At 35.9% G+C, this 17665-nt stretch overlaps 1 protein-coding gene across 5 annotated transcripts in view; it reads right to left on the bottom strand.

The window, feature by feature from the left end:
* Nucleotides 1-32: 32 nt before the first annotated feature.
* The window catches only part of LOC107223299 (zinc finger protein 853), a 64390-nt gene continuing 46757 nt past the window's right edge, over nucleotides 33-17665 (bottom strand). For 4 of the 5 annotated variants that reach the window (XM_046743582.1, XM_046743586.1, XM_046743583.1 and 1 more), the window contains exons 6-12: nucleotides 17212-17424; nucleotides 16605-16748; nucleotides 16310-16447; nucleotides 15876-16073; nucleotides 13435-13655; nucleotides 13195-13339; nucleotides 33-12459 (exon numbers count right to left, since the gene is read on the bottom strand). In XM_046743582.1, coding sequence (XP_046599538.1) covers nucleotides 12338-12459; nucleotides 13195-13339; nucleotides 13435-13655; nucleotides 15876-16073; nucleotides 16310-16447; nucleotides 16605-16748; nucleotides 17212-17424 — 1181 coding nt within the window. In that variant the 3' untranslated portion in view covers nucleotides 33-12337. The remainder of the gene's footprint in view (nucleotides 12460-13194; nucleotides 13340-13434; nucleotides 13656-15875; nucleotides 16074-16309; nucleotides 16448-16604; nucleotides 16749-17211; nucleotides 17425-17665) is intronic. The other variant, XM_046743585.1, reaches the window with a different exon arrangement.

Below are 17665 nucleotides of genomic sequence, written 5' to 3'. Positions count from 1 at the left end.
AGAAACAATAAACAAAGTGTACTTCTTTTTTCTTTTCGTTATTTGTTTTTTCATTATCGTATTACTGAACGCAGAATGTCCCAACAGTTCGACAATGTATGCTTTAGTTCTTCTCTTAAATCACGTTTTACTTCATCATCCATTCACACTGGTTTCATGGAAACGGTAGAATTACTGTATAAAGTATTTAAAAGTGTTGAGTGAAGCCATAACCGTTCGAAAAGAAAATTTTCCCGTGACGTGTTTTAATTTACTTTATTTGTATAAAAGTTTCGCTTGTCGCGGTTTGGCTCTTTTCGAACGGTTACGATATAAAAAAATTAGGCTAACGTTATTTGAATTTCTAAACTGTATGGGTCGCAAATTCTTATACCCAGCTAATCCTAGAGTGTCGAAGATTACAAACAGAAAATCGAACACCAAGAATCAATATTTGAGTTTTAGCTGCCTGGAACGCGCGAGATATCTTTACAGATTTTTGTTTTCTTTGAATAACCAATTTCCAGCTACTATCATACAAACATATATTGTCCAGGGCCAATATTATAATATTCTCAAACGATATACAAAAACAATAAGAACACCGAATACGATCGTTTTCATTTACAAATTCAAACGTGGAACGTAAATTTTATCTTAGTAATTATTATGAGTTTTTTTTTTCAAGTTTTTTGCTGTGTTTTTTTCGAGGGGGGACGTTACTATTTTTTTTCTCTCATTTTTGTCATATTCTTGTTGACATACAATGTACAATCATTAATTAAATCTTTCTGTCGATAATTTTGTCTAATTTTTTTTTTTCTTTTTTGCCTTAGCTAACATATGTATATGCATAACCACGACCGAATACGTCACTTCCAATATAGATATAACTTTTATGTAATAATAATTAGTCATCGTCATCGTATATATCTATATATATATATATGCATGTACATATATATATATATATATAATATTTATACATACATACATATAATATAATATAATATAATATAATAATTTATCAAATGAAAATAGGTACAATTTTGGACGCTTTTTGAAAAAGACGCTCCACGATTTTTTCTTATTTTTTTTTTTATATCTTCATAATGCCCATCGGTTGCGATTCTAGTCCACTTAGTATTAGTTGTTCTTAATTTCATCATTTCCATAATTTCTAATCACTTAATTTTAGACGAGCCGAGGTGCAGCTACCATTTCCGAAATTTCGAAAAACTTTTTTTTCCTTCATACAATCGTAATTTTAAGCCTAACTTAGTTTCTATATGTTTAATGCCACATGTAAAATTTGATATTTATTGTATATATCTTACAGAAATTTTGTCCCCGTCAAAAGAGAGCAAATTTGGATAGAAATTCCATCGAAACGGTAGCCTTAATTACAACCCCAGACTCTGAATTTGATCTTAGTCTACGTTTTTGAATATTCAATTGTTTCGCACATTAGCCTAAACATTGCCTAGTGTTTACAGTAATTAGAAGTGCCTATTTACAAAATGTTTTGGAACTTTGAATTTCGAATTTATTTTCTTCCTGCATATTTTGCTTTGCCTAATATCGACGTTTAATCTTAATGTTTCATTCCCTCCTCCTGTCTTTCTCTCTCTTAAACAACGTTCAACTCTTGGAGCTCACTCGTAACCGAAAGAGACTAAATGTATATTACAATATGTCAATATGCAAGTTTATAGTAGCCTTACTGTGCGAACTATATTCGAATTTAAAAATTGCCTATAAGGTAATTTTGCAGTTCGTTTAAATTGGCAAAAAACATTTCAACCGTATAAGTAACTTTCATTCTTTTATGCGATAATTTTCTTCGATTATAATTGGCACGTCAGTAAGGATTCGGCAATAATTGCATGTATAGTTTGAAATAAACGTAATCAAAGTCTTCCCGAAAATCGTCCAATTACGTTATTATACTAATCACATATGTTTATACGAGTAAATGCACGGGTCCTTGTTCTGTGTATATATGACAATCGTCAGCGTATTTTAACATCGTAAATGTTGGCATTAGCAACATATAGTATACATATATATATAGTAGCTAGTGATGAACTAAAATGTGAAGAGAATAATACGTACGAAAAATAAAATATTGTACAGAACACATGATGAAACTAGAATATCACGTCAAGTAAATAACATATTGTATGTAAACAATGAAGACAAGAGTTTACAAAAAAGAGTTCGCGCTGAATCAAGCATATCATACGCATTAATAGTTGTTAAACTCGCAATTATGCAATTTTATCTATACACGCTCCGTAACATAAATCATTTATTTATAATTTAATACACCGAACCTAAAAGTAGTAACTAAAGAACCGTAATAATTATAGTTTTCCCACATGCAGTTCAAATAAAAACTTACATAAATAATTCTCAACTCGATTTTGAATTATTAACCAATTTTGACTAGCAAACATAACTTCAATTTTTCTCTTCCTTTTTTTCCCCTCCTACTTCGTCGTTCAAATTATTATCATTTCTATCAGTCTAATTTATTATTATCAATTTTTATAATTACACATATGTACTTGTACAGTTATTTTGAACGATATTATGATAAGTCTAGGAACTTAAAAACAATGTATAAAGAAACCAAGAAAAATAACAAGACAAAAGTTGAACATGCCCAACATCTTGCATATATAATATAAAATTTTTCTCAGCTTTCCAGACTATAATAATAATTGTTATTATTATTATTACCATAGCTATACCTCAAACGTTATGCGAAAAACTTAAATTGGATAAATCATGTGGTACCTTTAAATATTACTGATTACAGAACATTCAGTCATATATGCACAGTTAAAGGAGACCTGCCGCGTGCAATCTCGAGAAAAAAGAATACCACCGCACACCATTTCAATTTTTTTCGTTATTTTTTCTTACTCCTAAATTCACGCGGCATGCCTTCTTAACGTTCAACAAAATGTTAACATGAATTAAGACTAATTGAATGACGTAGCAATTAAAAAAAAAAAAATTAAAAAAAAAAAAAAACATCAATACTTAACCTAACAAAAATTATTTACGTAGGTTACGTACATGTTCATATTGTATAAATATAAAAAATCTCGAAATGTAGTTTTTAATGCGACGATAATTACTAGCGAAATTTACCAAATATTACTAAAATACGCTTTCAATTGCCTTAATATTAATCATTGTATATTGTAGTTAACAGACCTATCGAAAAATCGGAGAAAAAAAATTGCAAACAAAAAAATTAAAATATTGCCCAGGCAACGAATTTTTGTCAGTAATTCATTTGTGCAATCTAATCGTATGATTTCATGCTGTTCTCGGATGCCTGTTTCATTCGAAATTCCTTCAATAGCATATACGGGGTTAACGTGAATTTTGTGGTATTGTTTAGACGTATTTTTGATTTGATTGGAAGGTTTTCAAACGATAAATTCTAAGCTTCCGCTGCCTAGGCAATTGATTGATGATTTGTAATATAAAATTCACAATTTCAAACTTCATTCGCACCGTTCATCCATTGAAAAAGTATCAGTTATAGCTCCCAGTCGATAAATATACAACAAATTAAAAAAAAGGCTATTCTTTGTCAACATGGATATTTTAGTCATGGTCCCGTAAACCCTGATTAAGAATTTTCGACCGCTATATTTTACACAAATCGAAAGTTTATCGTATACGATTACAATGGAAATACACGCCAGCAGGTCGAGACGTCTTTTCGCAATATCTATATATAAGTATCGATTTCACCCTATATACTAAAGCTAAAAAGTTTCGGTATATTTGTACCGTTTTTTGACTAGAATTGAATTTCGAACAATTTTTATCCTTTCTTGTGTTTCATTTCACACTCTTCTCATTTTCAAATTTTTCTTCAACTACTAATCATTCTCAATTGTCGGGAATACGGGACCGAAAATTCGCCAGTGTGTTTGCCCAAAAGGGGACTTTAGGAAACTTAATGTATACCTTAAAACTTTGACAGCTAACTCGCACAGGTTTATCCGTCACATGCGGATACAACTCATGGCACGAGCCGCTATACGTGAAAATCAACATTACTTTGCTTTGATGTAACTGTACGTAAATTATTTGAAATGGAACGTTTAGTAATTTGCGCGCCCCGTATAATATGTGCGTGGCAAACATGCCAATCATGCCATGCTAGCCTACTCGATATTCAATCACGTCAAGCTTCGTCTCAATTTTCTTCCGAACACCATAAAATTTACATGATTTTGAGTTATGACAACCGCGTTACGCTTGCTCAATTGACTAATCGACGTGAGAAGTTCAGATTTTTATTCCTACAAATTTTTCTCGCCAAACTGTCAAACCAATCATCACCTTTCTCTTGGCAAATGGCACAACAAGGGGCGCGCCTACACACATAATAACGAACAAACAAGAACGTATGAGTAGAATTAGGGGTGGGTAGGGGGAGGGTTGTATTGAAGGGGTGGTGGGGATGGTTGTATTGTGGTAAAACAACGTTGTAAGTGACATAACGCAACGCTGTGTTTCAAACAAATCTCCGAAAGTCAGGACACGCCATCTTGAAACATTAAATCAAACAGAAGTTGATCTATTTCTTCAGACACATGTGAAAAATAACGAAATTAGCCGCTGCTCGGAAAGAAATTTTTGTACTACGAATCTCGTTAGAGTGAAACGGTGAAAAAAAGCTGTATAAGAATTTTGGTAGTGTGTCTATCTATGTAAATCATTCGTAGGAATCGGCGAATGAAGGGGGGGGGGGGGGGGGGGGGGGCGAATAGAAAATTTAAAGTAATTGTAGGTCTTGGAAATCTTGCAGGGCTTATAATGCTACGCAATAACAATTGTTCAAGATGGGTGCCATGTTCGAGAGCACTCCGATCCGAATCTGAGTAGAGTTCTATTTACCTCCGTAGTGGGTGCTTCCGCGCTAAAATCATTCCTGTTTATTAATATTGACACTGGTATTTAACATTGTTTAAATATGGCTGTACGCGTTTAAGATATTTACGATCATCTCTATTGTGAATACACGTTGGCTAAGCTACACACTTAATACATTTATTATCATATTATTCGTATAATATATTATGCGTATAGTATGGAAAGGACTTGAAAAAAGGCTTAAAATTCTCCAAAATGTAAACATCTTGCAATGATTATTACTGTTGGCGTTTTTTTTTTTTTTTTTTTTTTTTTCCTTTTCCGGGGACACTTTTTGTGATTTTTTTTGTATGATTTTTTTTTGTTTTTGTATTATATTTACTAACATCTTGATCAGACTGGAGACTTCGGAGAAAAAAGTAATTCGTTGGAAGTCCGCATTCTTTTTGCGGTGATGTATTTGACAGCGACGTACATTAGTAGTATATATATTTTTCTTAGGCCATTTAGAACCGGGGTTTTTTTCTTTTCTCTTGCTTTGATTATATAATGTGAAAAATAAAGATGGGTTGTTTTTTTTTTCGTTGTTCGAAAAAACGCGGTTGCAAGCAGACACTGAAAAATCCTGTACTTACTTACATAATTATACAATTATTTATCGGTTAACTTTTATACTGTTCTCTATACGTATAGCACTAATTGATTGTTGTATATTGATAATGTTTGTTACTGTAACGAAATCCCTTACAGAAGCACTCACTAGCGGACTTTGACTGTTTCATTATGTTTTTGCTGGATACGTGTTTTCTTTTTAAATTCATTTTTGTTTGCTTTCGTCGCTTGGGAACCGAAATTTCTTGAACATCGCGTTTGTGTAACAATATTTTACAAATATGACTAGCGTCATTGTCGCCGAATAGAATGATTTCTTTCTTGTGTGATTTTTCGATTGCATTCCAGCAATCTTTGGGAACTCGGTTAACTCAGATTCGTATGCGAAGGAAAAAACCGAAAAGAAAACATTCTCATATCAACAAAAAAACTTTCAGAATATTCTGAAAAGAAATTTTTTGCCAGACGGCACTGCAATTATCATGCTAAATTGTAAGTCGCAGTTACCTATGGCAAAAAATACAGTGGGCCCCTTGGATCGTCCATCTATTTCAATCGTTACACGTATTTAACCATAATGACGGTTAGGTTAATTAACAGAGACATGTATAGATTAAAAAAATTTTTCTTTACGTTACTAATTTTGTGACAAATTTCTTCTATATTCGGTATATACCAATTTCTGCATTTTAATTAACGAATTCAACCTTTCGTTTCGTTCGTCATCCGCAGATCTGCGCTTTGTACGAAAATGTTTACAGCAAGAACAAATTTTAAGAAATATTTGTCGATCGATGTAATTTAAAATTATCCTCTCCAATTGATATCGAATAAGTAGCTGAGAAGTGTGAAAAATAAAATGTGATTTTTTTAATGATTTTGTCTGTCTTTCATCTGGTAATAACGAATCTAGATCGCTATCGGATATGTATGAACCGCATGATTGAGAATCAAAGGTGACATAATAAAAGCGGGATGTCTGCGACGGGTGTTGTACACACCATCAGGGGCCCACCATCTTACGTATCTATAGTTTATTATTATAGTGAATATTTAAACAACTTATTCCGGTTTATAAACGTGCAGAGGCTCAGTTCGGCAGCGCGTGAAAACGCGTACCGCGAGGTGCTCGCTCTGCTAGACTGTCGGTTTTTATGCTGCGTATTACATATTCATTGTATAAGATTATTCCACTAAAAAATCAAACCCGATCGAAAAGAAATTCATTTGTTATTTATTATACTTCGTTATTTTTTTTTATTTTTTTCTTCTGTTTCTTATGCTTGTTCGCCTGTTTATGTCTAAAAGATTCTGCAACTGTTCACAGCAGAAAAACAGTTGTGGGTGCAGGCTGCTTGTGCAAAGCTTTATATTCATCGTCGCAATCGGGTATCGTTACGTATGCATAGCCTTTGTTCCTTTGAAAAGAATTCGCTATGTCGTCATTTCCGGGATAATATTCTTTCTCTACATACGTGTAAAATGTACGTATATATGTTTAGATTGTGCTGGGTGATAATTATATCGTTAATTTTTTGTACTAGAGAAGAAAATAAAATAAAATGAAATAATAAATTGATTTGTTAACGAAATAACATAAATATCCGTAACGAAATAATCGAATTTTGCATCATATTCCAGATCGAATCCGCGATTATCGTGGTATTAAATTTTTATTTTCCAGAATTAAAAAATGTATTCGGTTTTTTTTTTTTTTAACTTTTGTCACTAATTTTCATGGCCGTACATACACCGAAAAGTGATGAGAATTTGGATCGTTGATAGAGATTTTTTTCTGTTTTGTTGTTTTTTTTTTTTCATGTTGATTTGTTTTTGAATAATTTACAAAATCAATTGTCTTTACATATCCGTAAATTGTGTGTTTGCTGTGTGCGTGTGAGTGCGTGTGCGTGTGTGTGGGTGGAGGGTCGACGATACAGATACCGCAACACCAGGGTGTGTGTATGCGATAAAACTGTATTCCTCACGTCCTCCGATTTTTGGTTGATGTATGAGTGTGTAAAAAGCATTTGGTCGCGCTTTTGATCAGGGCTATCTTGCATGTAATTGGGCATATTTATACATGTATTGTTATTGAATCGAGTCTGTGATTGTATATTCTTGTATTACTGTTGACGAGATGAATATATATATATGTGTGTATATATATATATATATATATCATCGTTTGCATATTTTTTTTTCACTTTTATTATTGAAGTCGAGTCGTATTTGTGAGTGTGTATGCACTGGGAGTATACACCAGTGCATCCGGGCTATGGCATTAATTTTTCATTAGTTATTTAACATTTAGCAAATTTACATGGAGAGATTAAGATTATTGTATATTATAGGACCGGTTTACGCAGCTTTGTATATTTTTCAGTCATCGTCAATTGATTCGGTACCCGTTTCGCGCTTCTGTCTTCGTACATGATCTTGGTCGATCACATTTTTATTTCCTGTTATTGCCTCGTGCAATTCGATAAAAACAAGGCGCGATTATTCGCACCTTTCCACGATCGCGTTACGATCACGTTACGATCAACCTGACCTATCCTTCGGTCACATCCTGCAACCTTTTAATCGCTGTTTCTTTTATTTTATTTTTAATCATCTTTATTCCTGGTCGCGAAACGAGCACTTTGAAAAAACTAAAAACTGCGAGACCAGTCCACTTACGGGCATATGTAAACCAATATATTTGTAAATTTTTTTGTGATTTTTTTCGACGACCATCCCAGCGGCGCAAAGACGGTCGCCTATATTTTGTTTTTACCTTTTATCATCGATTACAGAACATACACTACAAGCTATTGTGTTTTAAGTATTTTACATGTTCGGGGGGGAGCGAGACAAACTTCGTAAAATCAGTAACAGAACTGAATTTTACGATGTTACGCCTCGAGTCCCGGTCAAAAATGTTTTACTTGTTTATAGCAGTTTTCAAATGTTTCAACGTTGTGTTTTTAATTGGTTTTTTTTTCTGTTCAATTCTAGGGACCGGTCATGAATTTTAATTAATTTTATATTACACGAAGCCGATAAGAGAATTTTCATTTTTTATTTTCTCATTAAGGTATAACGTATAAATTCCCACCGATGGAATCGCGGAAAGATATCTTAGCGATGTTGAGATGGAAAAAAAAAAAAAATTCTCAGCGAGTCAATTATCATTAGTATTCGATTGCAGCCAAATTTGATAAAAAAAAATTATGCATGTATATTTTTCACGTGGTCTTACGACAAAAGACTCACTTAAAATAAAACTTGAACGCAAACTGTTGGCAATTTTGATTAATCTGTATATTATTATCATTATTATTGTTATTATTATTATTATTATTATTTTCCCAGAGACGGAGAAATACAGATCTTGTTTGTCTTTAATCCGAAAGTCAAGGTTTGAAATTACGCAATTAATTGTTGTTTTAGTTTTTCTTGTTTTTTGAGAAAATAATTTTGGTCCCTATTATCGTGTGGAGAGGCCAGTGGTGCATGATATTATAGTGTGAAAGTGTCGGCTTAAAATCTATCATTATAGCTGTACAATCCATCGCAAGGCTGTGATAATTTGTGTATTTGTATATGCGTGTGTATATTTTTTGTATTGAGTGAGAAACGGAAAAGTCGAAAAACGGAAAGTTAGAAAAAGAAAACATTTCCGCGCCCGAGAACCCCTTGGTGAAGTTTATTTTTTCATTCCAAAAGTAAGAAAACTGTTATACGTATACAAACATCACGTGTGCACCTTTCGCAAATACGCAAATTTCGTTCGCTGTGATTTTTCTGTGATATCTTCGGAATGCCCGGGGAACCAAGGCTTTGCGGAATATTTTTCGTGGTGGCAGGGCGAGGGTGAACACTCACCCGGCTTTAGGTATATGTACATATAAACTAACCTATTTTCTTTATGTGTAAGTTATTATGTTCTTTTTTTTTTTTCTCCTGTTTAAGCTATTGTAATTGTAGTATGGTTCGTATTGTGTATTTACACTAATTAGTATGAGGAAAAACGCACTGTAACGGAAATATTGATAAAAAACAAAAAAAAAAAAAAACCTGCGATAAATTAGCCTCTGCATCCGAGTGTAAAACTGGAACTGTGGAATTAATTTCACAGACTAATGTTCGTTAATAATTCAATTCGTAACCTGCGGTGATATAAAATTATTACACCGTATTTAAATTTTCTCCTAATTTGGTATGCGGAATTAATTTCTTTTCAATGTCTAATGTCGCGACGAAAGCCAAACACCTAGAATTTATCATGTGAAAGCATATTTTCTTCGTACCAGTTTCACACCGATGCAGGGATCGTTATCGCACGGCCATTATATGGTAGCTTTGTCGATGAATTTTTAGCGATTTTTGTCTCTTTCGGATAACTCCCCGTGGTTATTTCTCATTCTCTTCGAGGTGGGGGTTGTATTGTGTTGTTTCGTTATTTATATATTCCTTCACGTGACGATCATTAATGAAAATTATAAACAAGAGTTTCTCATACCGCGAAAATTTCTTACACGTGTATGTACACAAAAGTAAGAAGCACACGTCTTCTCTCTTATATACTGCAAGAAAAGAAATAACATATTTTGATTTCTATTTTCTCTATTCCTTTTTACCTCACAGTGTTAAAAATTATTGAAAATACCAAAAAAGTGAGAAAAGTAGTCGGTATATATCACTCGTACGGTTTCCATTCATTCCGCGCTCCTCAGTCTGCGATTGCTTGAAAATAAAACGTATATAATATATTGTCAACGTATGTTTTCTTTTTATTATTATTATTAATCTTCTTCTTTAAATCATCTATATATTGTTTCCGTTGCACATTTTTTTAAAATCTTCTACTCATCATCCGTATACAAAAGACCACCGGAAATGAAAATGGCGAAAGAAAAAATTAATTAATATAAAATCGAATGGTTGATCAGCGATAACGAACCGACGGAAGATTATTTTTCATATAATATAAGCGATATAAGCCTATAAAAATTTTCTCTACAAATATATTGCGAGAACGTAATTATAATTATGCATATATTTTATGTATTGCAATTGAAATGAAAATATGAATAATAGTTATGCAATTATACGTGTTTATTTAGACGTTATTTTGAAATAAGAAAATATCTTGTTCTTTTTTTTTTTTTAATTCTTTTTTTTCCTTAGTTTTTTTTTAACGATCACAGGACCTCAGATTCACCTCAAACATTCTCAAACGCATTTTTCGAAAAAGATTTTCACCTAATTTTTTTTCTTTTTGTTGCGCGTGCGCGTGTATCTCGCTGCATATTTTTCCGTCTAACTACCTTAGTCTCATAAACCCTATATTTATTATTTATAATATTTATATATAATATGTAGCATTTAGTTACTTACTCTTCCTTGCACACTCATTCTCTCACATTCTCTCGCTCTATCTTTCACACTTACGATCTCCATATTTCGTATGCGTATATATAGATATATATTCAAATATATATATTTATATATAACTGTTATTTTTTTTTTTCTTCCTCGTAATAATAATAATATTATTTTGTTTGTTTGCTTACGAACTAATAGTTTTCGTGCTACGCCGAGCACACGTGTACGTGTGTATATGTGTATGTTGCATCATTATTAATATTATTATAATATATATATATATTTATATATATATACCTAAAGTTTACGATCCTTAATTAGAATTAAAGTAAGATTTAGGGAACCTCAAGTTCTGGCTTTTATAGTTTTGCTGAGCCCGTTAATGAAAAAAGGTCGCCCGTTTGACCTTTGTTTCATCATTTGACTCGTCACATTAACTATATATTTTATATATTTATTATCGTGTCACGCCGCAAGAACCTTACAAATATTCCCTGACCTCTACCGAAGTTTTCTGTTTACGTTTATCCGGAAATATCTGGAGCATTTTTTTTTTTTTTTAATAGTATAGGATACAAGTATATAACCATCGTTATTACAATTTTTTCTTTATTTTATGTTTTTGTCTCATTTTGCTATACGGAAATTTGATGGGACTTGCGACGGTCACGTTATATCTATGAAAGTAAGATTTTGCGTAGAACGATTTTCTTTCGTCCCCGGTTTCAAACCGTATGTAACTCTCAATATCTCTCAATCGTTAATTATCGATGCGGTTACATACGCCAGGAAATCGAGCCGTAACACGATCTCAAATTCGAAAACGTGTCGAGGTGAAAAAAGAAATCTTACCGTACGAACTTGCTAGTCTCTCACTGAGCCACGGTGAAATCTGCATTTTTTTTAAATGTCCTTTTAACGTGGCTCGATGTGTTCTTATCGTACAATAAATCACTTCATCACATCACGCAGTTCGTGTGTATGTGTGTGTGTGTGTGTGTGTGTTTTTTATTCGTTTTTCAAACTTTTATTCGAGAAACTATTTTCTCTTCGTTCTTCGCTTGTTTTTGTTTTTATTTCATCATTAACGAGTACTGCTGAGACAACGAGCAATTTTCAATTGACCGCACTTGGACGTTGCGTTTCGATCCCTTCACGAACAACTGAACAAAATCGGCTTCTTCCGATTCCGTTGCCTTCGCGATTCTTTCTGTTTTCAATTTCCTTACGAAGCAAAGTTCTACGCACTGTTTCCGTCATCCCCGATATCGTCCAACTTCCGTTTCACGCCTCTGTCTGGCATCTCGGTAAGGTCAGCTGGAGTTGGGTTTTGTTCTTGCGCCAACAGACTCTGCTGAATCTGCTCGTCGGAAGTCGTCGTACGCTCCTGGTGGTCTTTCTTCGCCGGATTAAAGGATTGTTCGCCCGTCCAAGGGGTCCACTCGTCTCAGTAGTAGCTGAATTTTCATGGTTGCTGGTTATTTTGCTGGTTAACAACGTGCTGGAGGGTGAAACCCAGCGCCCGAGGGTCACCGTGCAATCGCAACGCCTGCTCCAAACGTTGCTCTTGTAATCGCAGCGCTTCACCTGGAAAATTTCATCAATCATTCATGTTTTTTAATTACTTTCTTTCTCGTTCGTTCTATACTTCGACAAGACATGGTTAACGCGTCAACGATAAAAAAAGATTCACGTCCATACATATACCTACTACGGTGAAAATACTGCCTCTACAAATTATTGTTCAATAAAAAGTTTTGAACTTTGTCGCAAATAATTGATCAGTCTTCGACATGATCATAAACGACGTCGTCAAACGATTTAAAAAAAAAGTTTCAGGAGTAGCCAGCGCACTGATTCTAGCTGATTTCAGGGAATTAAAAGATCGGTGTTAAAAATCAGCAAGTTTTGATACAGATCTGAAAAGTATTCTTTAAATATCGTAAGGAATTCCATGCGAAGAGTTATACGTATCTACAATCGTTTCGTGTCGTTTTAGGCAAGCGGAGAGACCCGATAAAACTGTCAGGATAAAATTACAAATTCATAGTGAAATTAAAAGAGATTCTTCACATGAATCCCGGAGAAATGTCCGCAAAATTTTTTCCATCATTTGTCCAAATAAAGCGCTAAGAATTTTACGAAAAGAAACTCAAACTCCTTCTAATGTTCCACCGACTCTATAGCGGGCAGATACTTAGCGTAGTGTGTAAAAAAAATCTTTCGGACTAAGAGAGATGAATTTTCTCAAGACTATTGATCGCCGCGATCGTAAGAGAACCGGGCAAGCCGATTGTGTCTGACGATGAGAGTAACACTCACCCAAGTCCGGGGAGAGATTATCTTGCTGGGAAAGTTGTTGGTTTCCATGGTGTCCGGGCATTCCGGATGCGCCACCGTTGTGCTGTCCCAAATGATGCCTCATGTCTGTACCGGAGCTGGCCGCCACGGCAGTTGCCTGCGAAACCTGGAAAAAGAAAGAAAAAAATTTGAGTGTCAGCGACAGTGAGTCGAGGGCGTGTTTCGGGCGGGCTCGAAGAAATGTCCGAAGATTCAACCTACCGCGAGTCTCAGAGCCGCCTCGGCCTGCGAACGAAGAAGAGCCCCGGCCTGGTGCATTCTGAGGGCTTGTTCCGGTACTTGCCCTTGGACACTTTGTTGTTGAGGACCCGTGGAACCCTGAGGTCCACCACCCATGTCGCCGTTGTTTCCCATGCGCATCGCCGCCGCCAAGGACGCGATATCTGCCGGTGATAGGTTTGGCGATACCGAATTTTGCAGACCTGGTGAAGAGAAGAGGAATACCTTTAATTCGGGGAGCTAAGATTAAGGCGCAGGATTTGCCCAGAAATCGTTTTCATTGGATTGAAATATTGCATAAACGTAGAGAATTTCATCGAGAGTGAACCACGGGGTTGAATTTGGAAGAAAGCAATCGAATCGACTTTTTGATGTAGGATCAACGCGGCACTGAATCCTTTTGCGCTTTGAAACAAAGTGTTGCAAAAAATTTCTAAGAACGTTAAAGTCATAAGGTACATTGATATGAAGGAGATGCACGATTTTTCGATACTCTTAATATTTAATTGCGATAATGAGCAACGCGGGTAGATTCAATGCATTTCTTCCAGCCAGAAGCTTGTTTTTCCGCATATTCAAATCTCGATGTTTGTAAAAATTACAAGGCAAAACTTTCCCTTTTTTGCCAAGCGGTTTTTGACCAATAATTTGATATCTCAGTTAGCGTTTTTGTTATCATTTCAACGAGCAGTCTAAGAAGTAAGCGAAATGACTGAATTGACTGTGAACATGCTCAGCGTAATCCTTAACCTTTTCTTCTTTACCGGAAAATAATATTTTCTGTGTAACTCAGTTTACCTTTTTGTACCTTCAGTGTCAGATGCTACAAGGCCAACCGTATTTCCATCAAGTTTTAGGTCGGTATCTGGTGGAGGGTATTACCGACACAAGGACGAAAATTATACTCCCAAGCTAAAGAGACCATTGACCGGCAAATACCGAAGGAAGGTACATACGTAGATTTTTGTTTGGACAATAACCGTTCGTTACCGTTTCGACAGTCAAACAATGCAATCCGGTCAAAGCTAATCGATTTATTTGCTGCTATGCGCTGTGTGCCTTTTAAAATTTCCGGTATTTGACCTGGAGAATGTGGTTGGACACAATTTGTATCAATTGTAAAATATATTTGGTTTTCGAATCGCATTTTCGTTACATAGGTTTACAAATATAATTGTGTGAAATCAACCGCAATTTGCAATTATATCATTATTGAAGTGTCCGTAGTTTTTCTAGATCAGGGAATTTCAGGCTTCTATCATTTCAGCCATGTAATGTAAAATAGAAGCTAATAATGATACAACAGCTGATCGCCAGATGTCACTAATTGTTCGAGTTTACTAGCAAAACGTGCGAAAATTTGTTGCAACGCCAGCGATTAACTATCGAAATTATCTCGGATTTCATTCGGCATCTTTTTGGTATCGATGACTGTAATTCAGCATCAGATCAGTATCGAAATTTGAATCGTACTTCATTCAAATGAGTAACAATTAACAGAACAAGTTCTTTGTCGGTAAAGGGAATTGAATCAACATTCAATATTATCAATTTCACCCAGGATATTCATGCTTTTTATTTTACATGCTATCAAGATGAAAAAATAACTGGCAAAATGTATCCGTATAAAAAATAGACATTTTTTTTTTTTAACTTGAGTCGATTCCTCAACACGCCTTATTCGCTAATGCTTTGCCTAATTCACGAACGTTGAATTAACGTAAATATTTGATCGAACCTTCCGGGAAATTTAAACAATGTTGAAATTACCCTACTTTTTTCAGCGAAGCATGTATACTCATAATGCGTACTATAATTATTTAAATGTCACGTTTGTCGCGTCACGGAATTACGTGATTAGGTACATGTACTCGTCGGAGTAAGTTGATCTAATTCAAGGTTCGTTAAGTGACAGCAGTTGAACAATCGTGATAATTTCATAAGCCGAGACCTTATTCAATTACCGTATAATTCTTGATTAGTGGCAAATAATTCTGCAGTGTGAGCGACGAAACATCGATAACGATTCTCGGATACTCGTACACACACATGTATTGCAATTTAGTAATATCGTTTTCATTACATATATTCCAATGTCTTTCGCAACGGCGTGTTATTGCGGATCATTATTGGGTTATACATTTGATCTCAACTAACTGAATCGCGACGTGCATGTAAGAAGCAGCACGTCATTTTGAACGACGTCTAGTGAGTAATCAAGTTTTGAAGAAGCTTCGACGATTCAAATTCGTTGCAGTCATTTTCTGAGATTTCGATCCTCGTAAAAAGACCTCAAACACTGGAGAACTTTTATAGAACGTTTCACCTTACGACCTGATTCACCAAAGGTCCACTCGATATTCAACGCCAAAAGGTCGAGAAATGGAAGTTTCGCCTATTACTCAAACATGTCGTAAACTCACCAGCCGATACTGCCGCCATAGCCGCTGCCATGCGTTGTTGTTGGGACTGCATTTCGTCGTGATACTGTTGTGCCGCTCCAGGTTGACTCCCAGCACGAAGCATTTCGCCAAGTTTATTGCCACTCGGACCAGGCGACGCCATGTTGTTGTTGTTGTTGTTATTGTTGTTGTTCAGCAATCCGGCGCCTACGCAAAAATCTGCTCTCATCAGAACATCACAAAAGTACTTCGGAGTAACATCTATAGTTTTTAATTTTACTTTCTTTCCGTATCTCTTTTTTCTCAATCCGAAATTCTGCAGGAAGAAATTACTTCCTCTTTTTGATTAGATTTGTTCTTCACCGAACATTGGTGTTTCATTGTCGTCAAATATCGATCGAATTAATCAGAGGATGGATTTTTTTCACCTCAAAGATAACGAATTTTGAACGTACCAGGTTCACTTCCGGCGGAAGAAAGTCTTCCGTTACCACTACTACTGTCGGAATGAGCCGACGGCGATTGACACATCGGCGGTTGCTGTAAATTTTGCGGTCCTCCAGTCTGGTTGCCCAAAACACCCAAACCTGATCCTGGATAAAAATAAAACGGGGTAGTATTAGAGGTAAGAGACAAAATGGTTCGGTGCGTGCGGTCGTCTTGCATCTGGATACTTGTTATTTCATGATTCGCCTTTGTAGGCGATCGCTCGGGTGTGAACAAAAATAAAACGAAGAAAACTACACTCACCTAAACCTGATCCAGCCAAACTTTGACTAGTTGCAGCTAAAAGCTCTCTTTCTCGTCTCTCCGCTGCGGCACGACTCAGAACATATTGGGCCGCAAACTGATGTTTAGGGTCCATCCTCATATGCTCCATATGGCTCAGTAGGCCTGATACAACGAGCATAGAAAGCGGATGAATAAATAATCCCAGCAGTGTATCATTGCCAGAAAGAGAACGATGGTAGAACGTCGCAAGCGTGCCAAAGACCATACGTCGAAACGCGCATTTGTCACTCTATCACTGGCAATATCGGAAACTTGTATCAGTAATTTGACACCACAACTGCCATATCGGCAACGCTTTTGCCCGACGAATGAATATCGTCCGTTGGCAGTGCAGCCAGCGTTTGTCAATGACCATGGGATTAATTCTGTTTGCAGAACGTGGAACATGAATCTAGATCAGCTCAAGAGGCGGTTAGTCCGGATCTCAGGCGCTGCCGAGGGATGGTTTTGAAGAAAAAGCATCAGTGACATGGATTCGTGGTTCCGGTCTTCCGATTCTTTCGACATTCTACCACCTTCGCTGGTGTTACTCGCGTCGAGGAACCGTAGGCGTCAGGGTACTCACCGCTCTCATGAGTGAAGACGGCTTGGCAGACGGAACATGGCCACATCCTGAGACTCGTACTGAGCTGACTGGTCTCTGGGTGACAGGCCAAGTGTTTCCGGAGACTTCCCTCGTTGACGTAGTGTTTCCCGCAAACGGGGCAAGGGTGGTTAGCAGTCCGTCGCTTCGCTAGGTAAACCCCGGCAACGGAGGGTGTGCAGTCAGCGGGAGGAACAACAGGGGGACACAATTTCAAGGTCAATGCCAAGCAGGAAAAGCGTCCCAGTATCAAGATTTACACCAGATTTGTATAAACGTAACGACATCCTTATACCCACTTTCGTACACCTCATTCACACGTTAATCGCTATGTAACCGGTTTCCCGATTTGGTTAGACCCAAGAATTAAGGAACCGTGTGTTTCTCGTCTCTGCAAAACACTCATCGTTGATCTACTCACCGTCATGTCTCGAAA

This window comes from Neodiprion lecontei, chromosome 6, assembly GCF_021901455.1.
Source record: "Neodiprion lecontei isolate iyNeoLeco1 chromosome 6, iyNeoLeco1.1, whole genome shotgun sequence".
Lineage (NCBI taxonomy): Eukaryota > Metazoa > Arthropoda > Insecta > Hymenoptera > Diprionidae > Neodiprion > Neodiprion lecontei.
The sequence above is the reverse complement of the archived record's forward strand: the minus strand, read 5'-3'. Positions and strand labels throughout refer to the sequence as shown.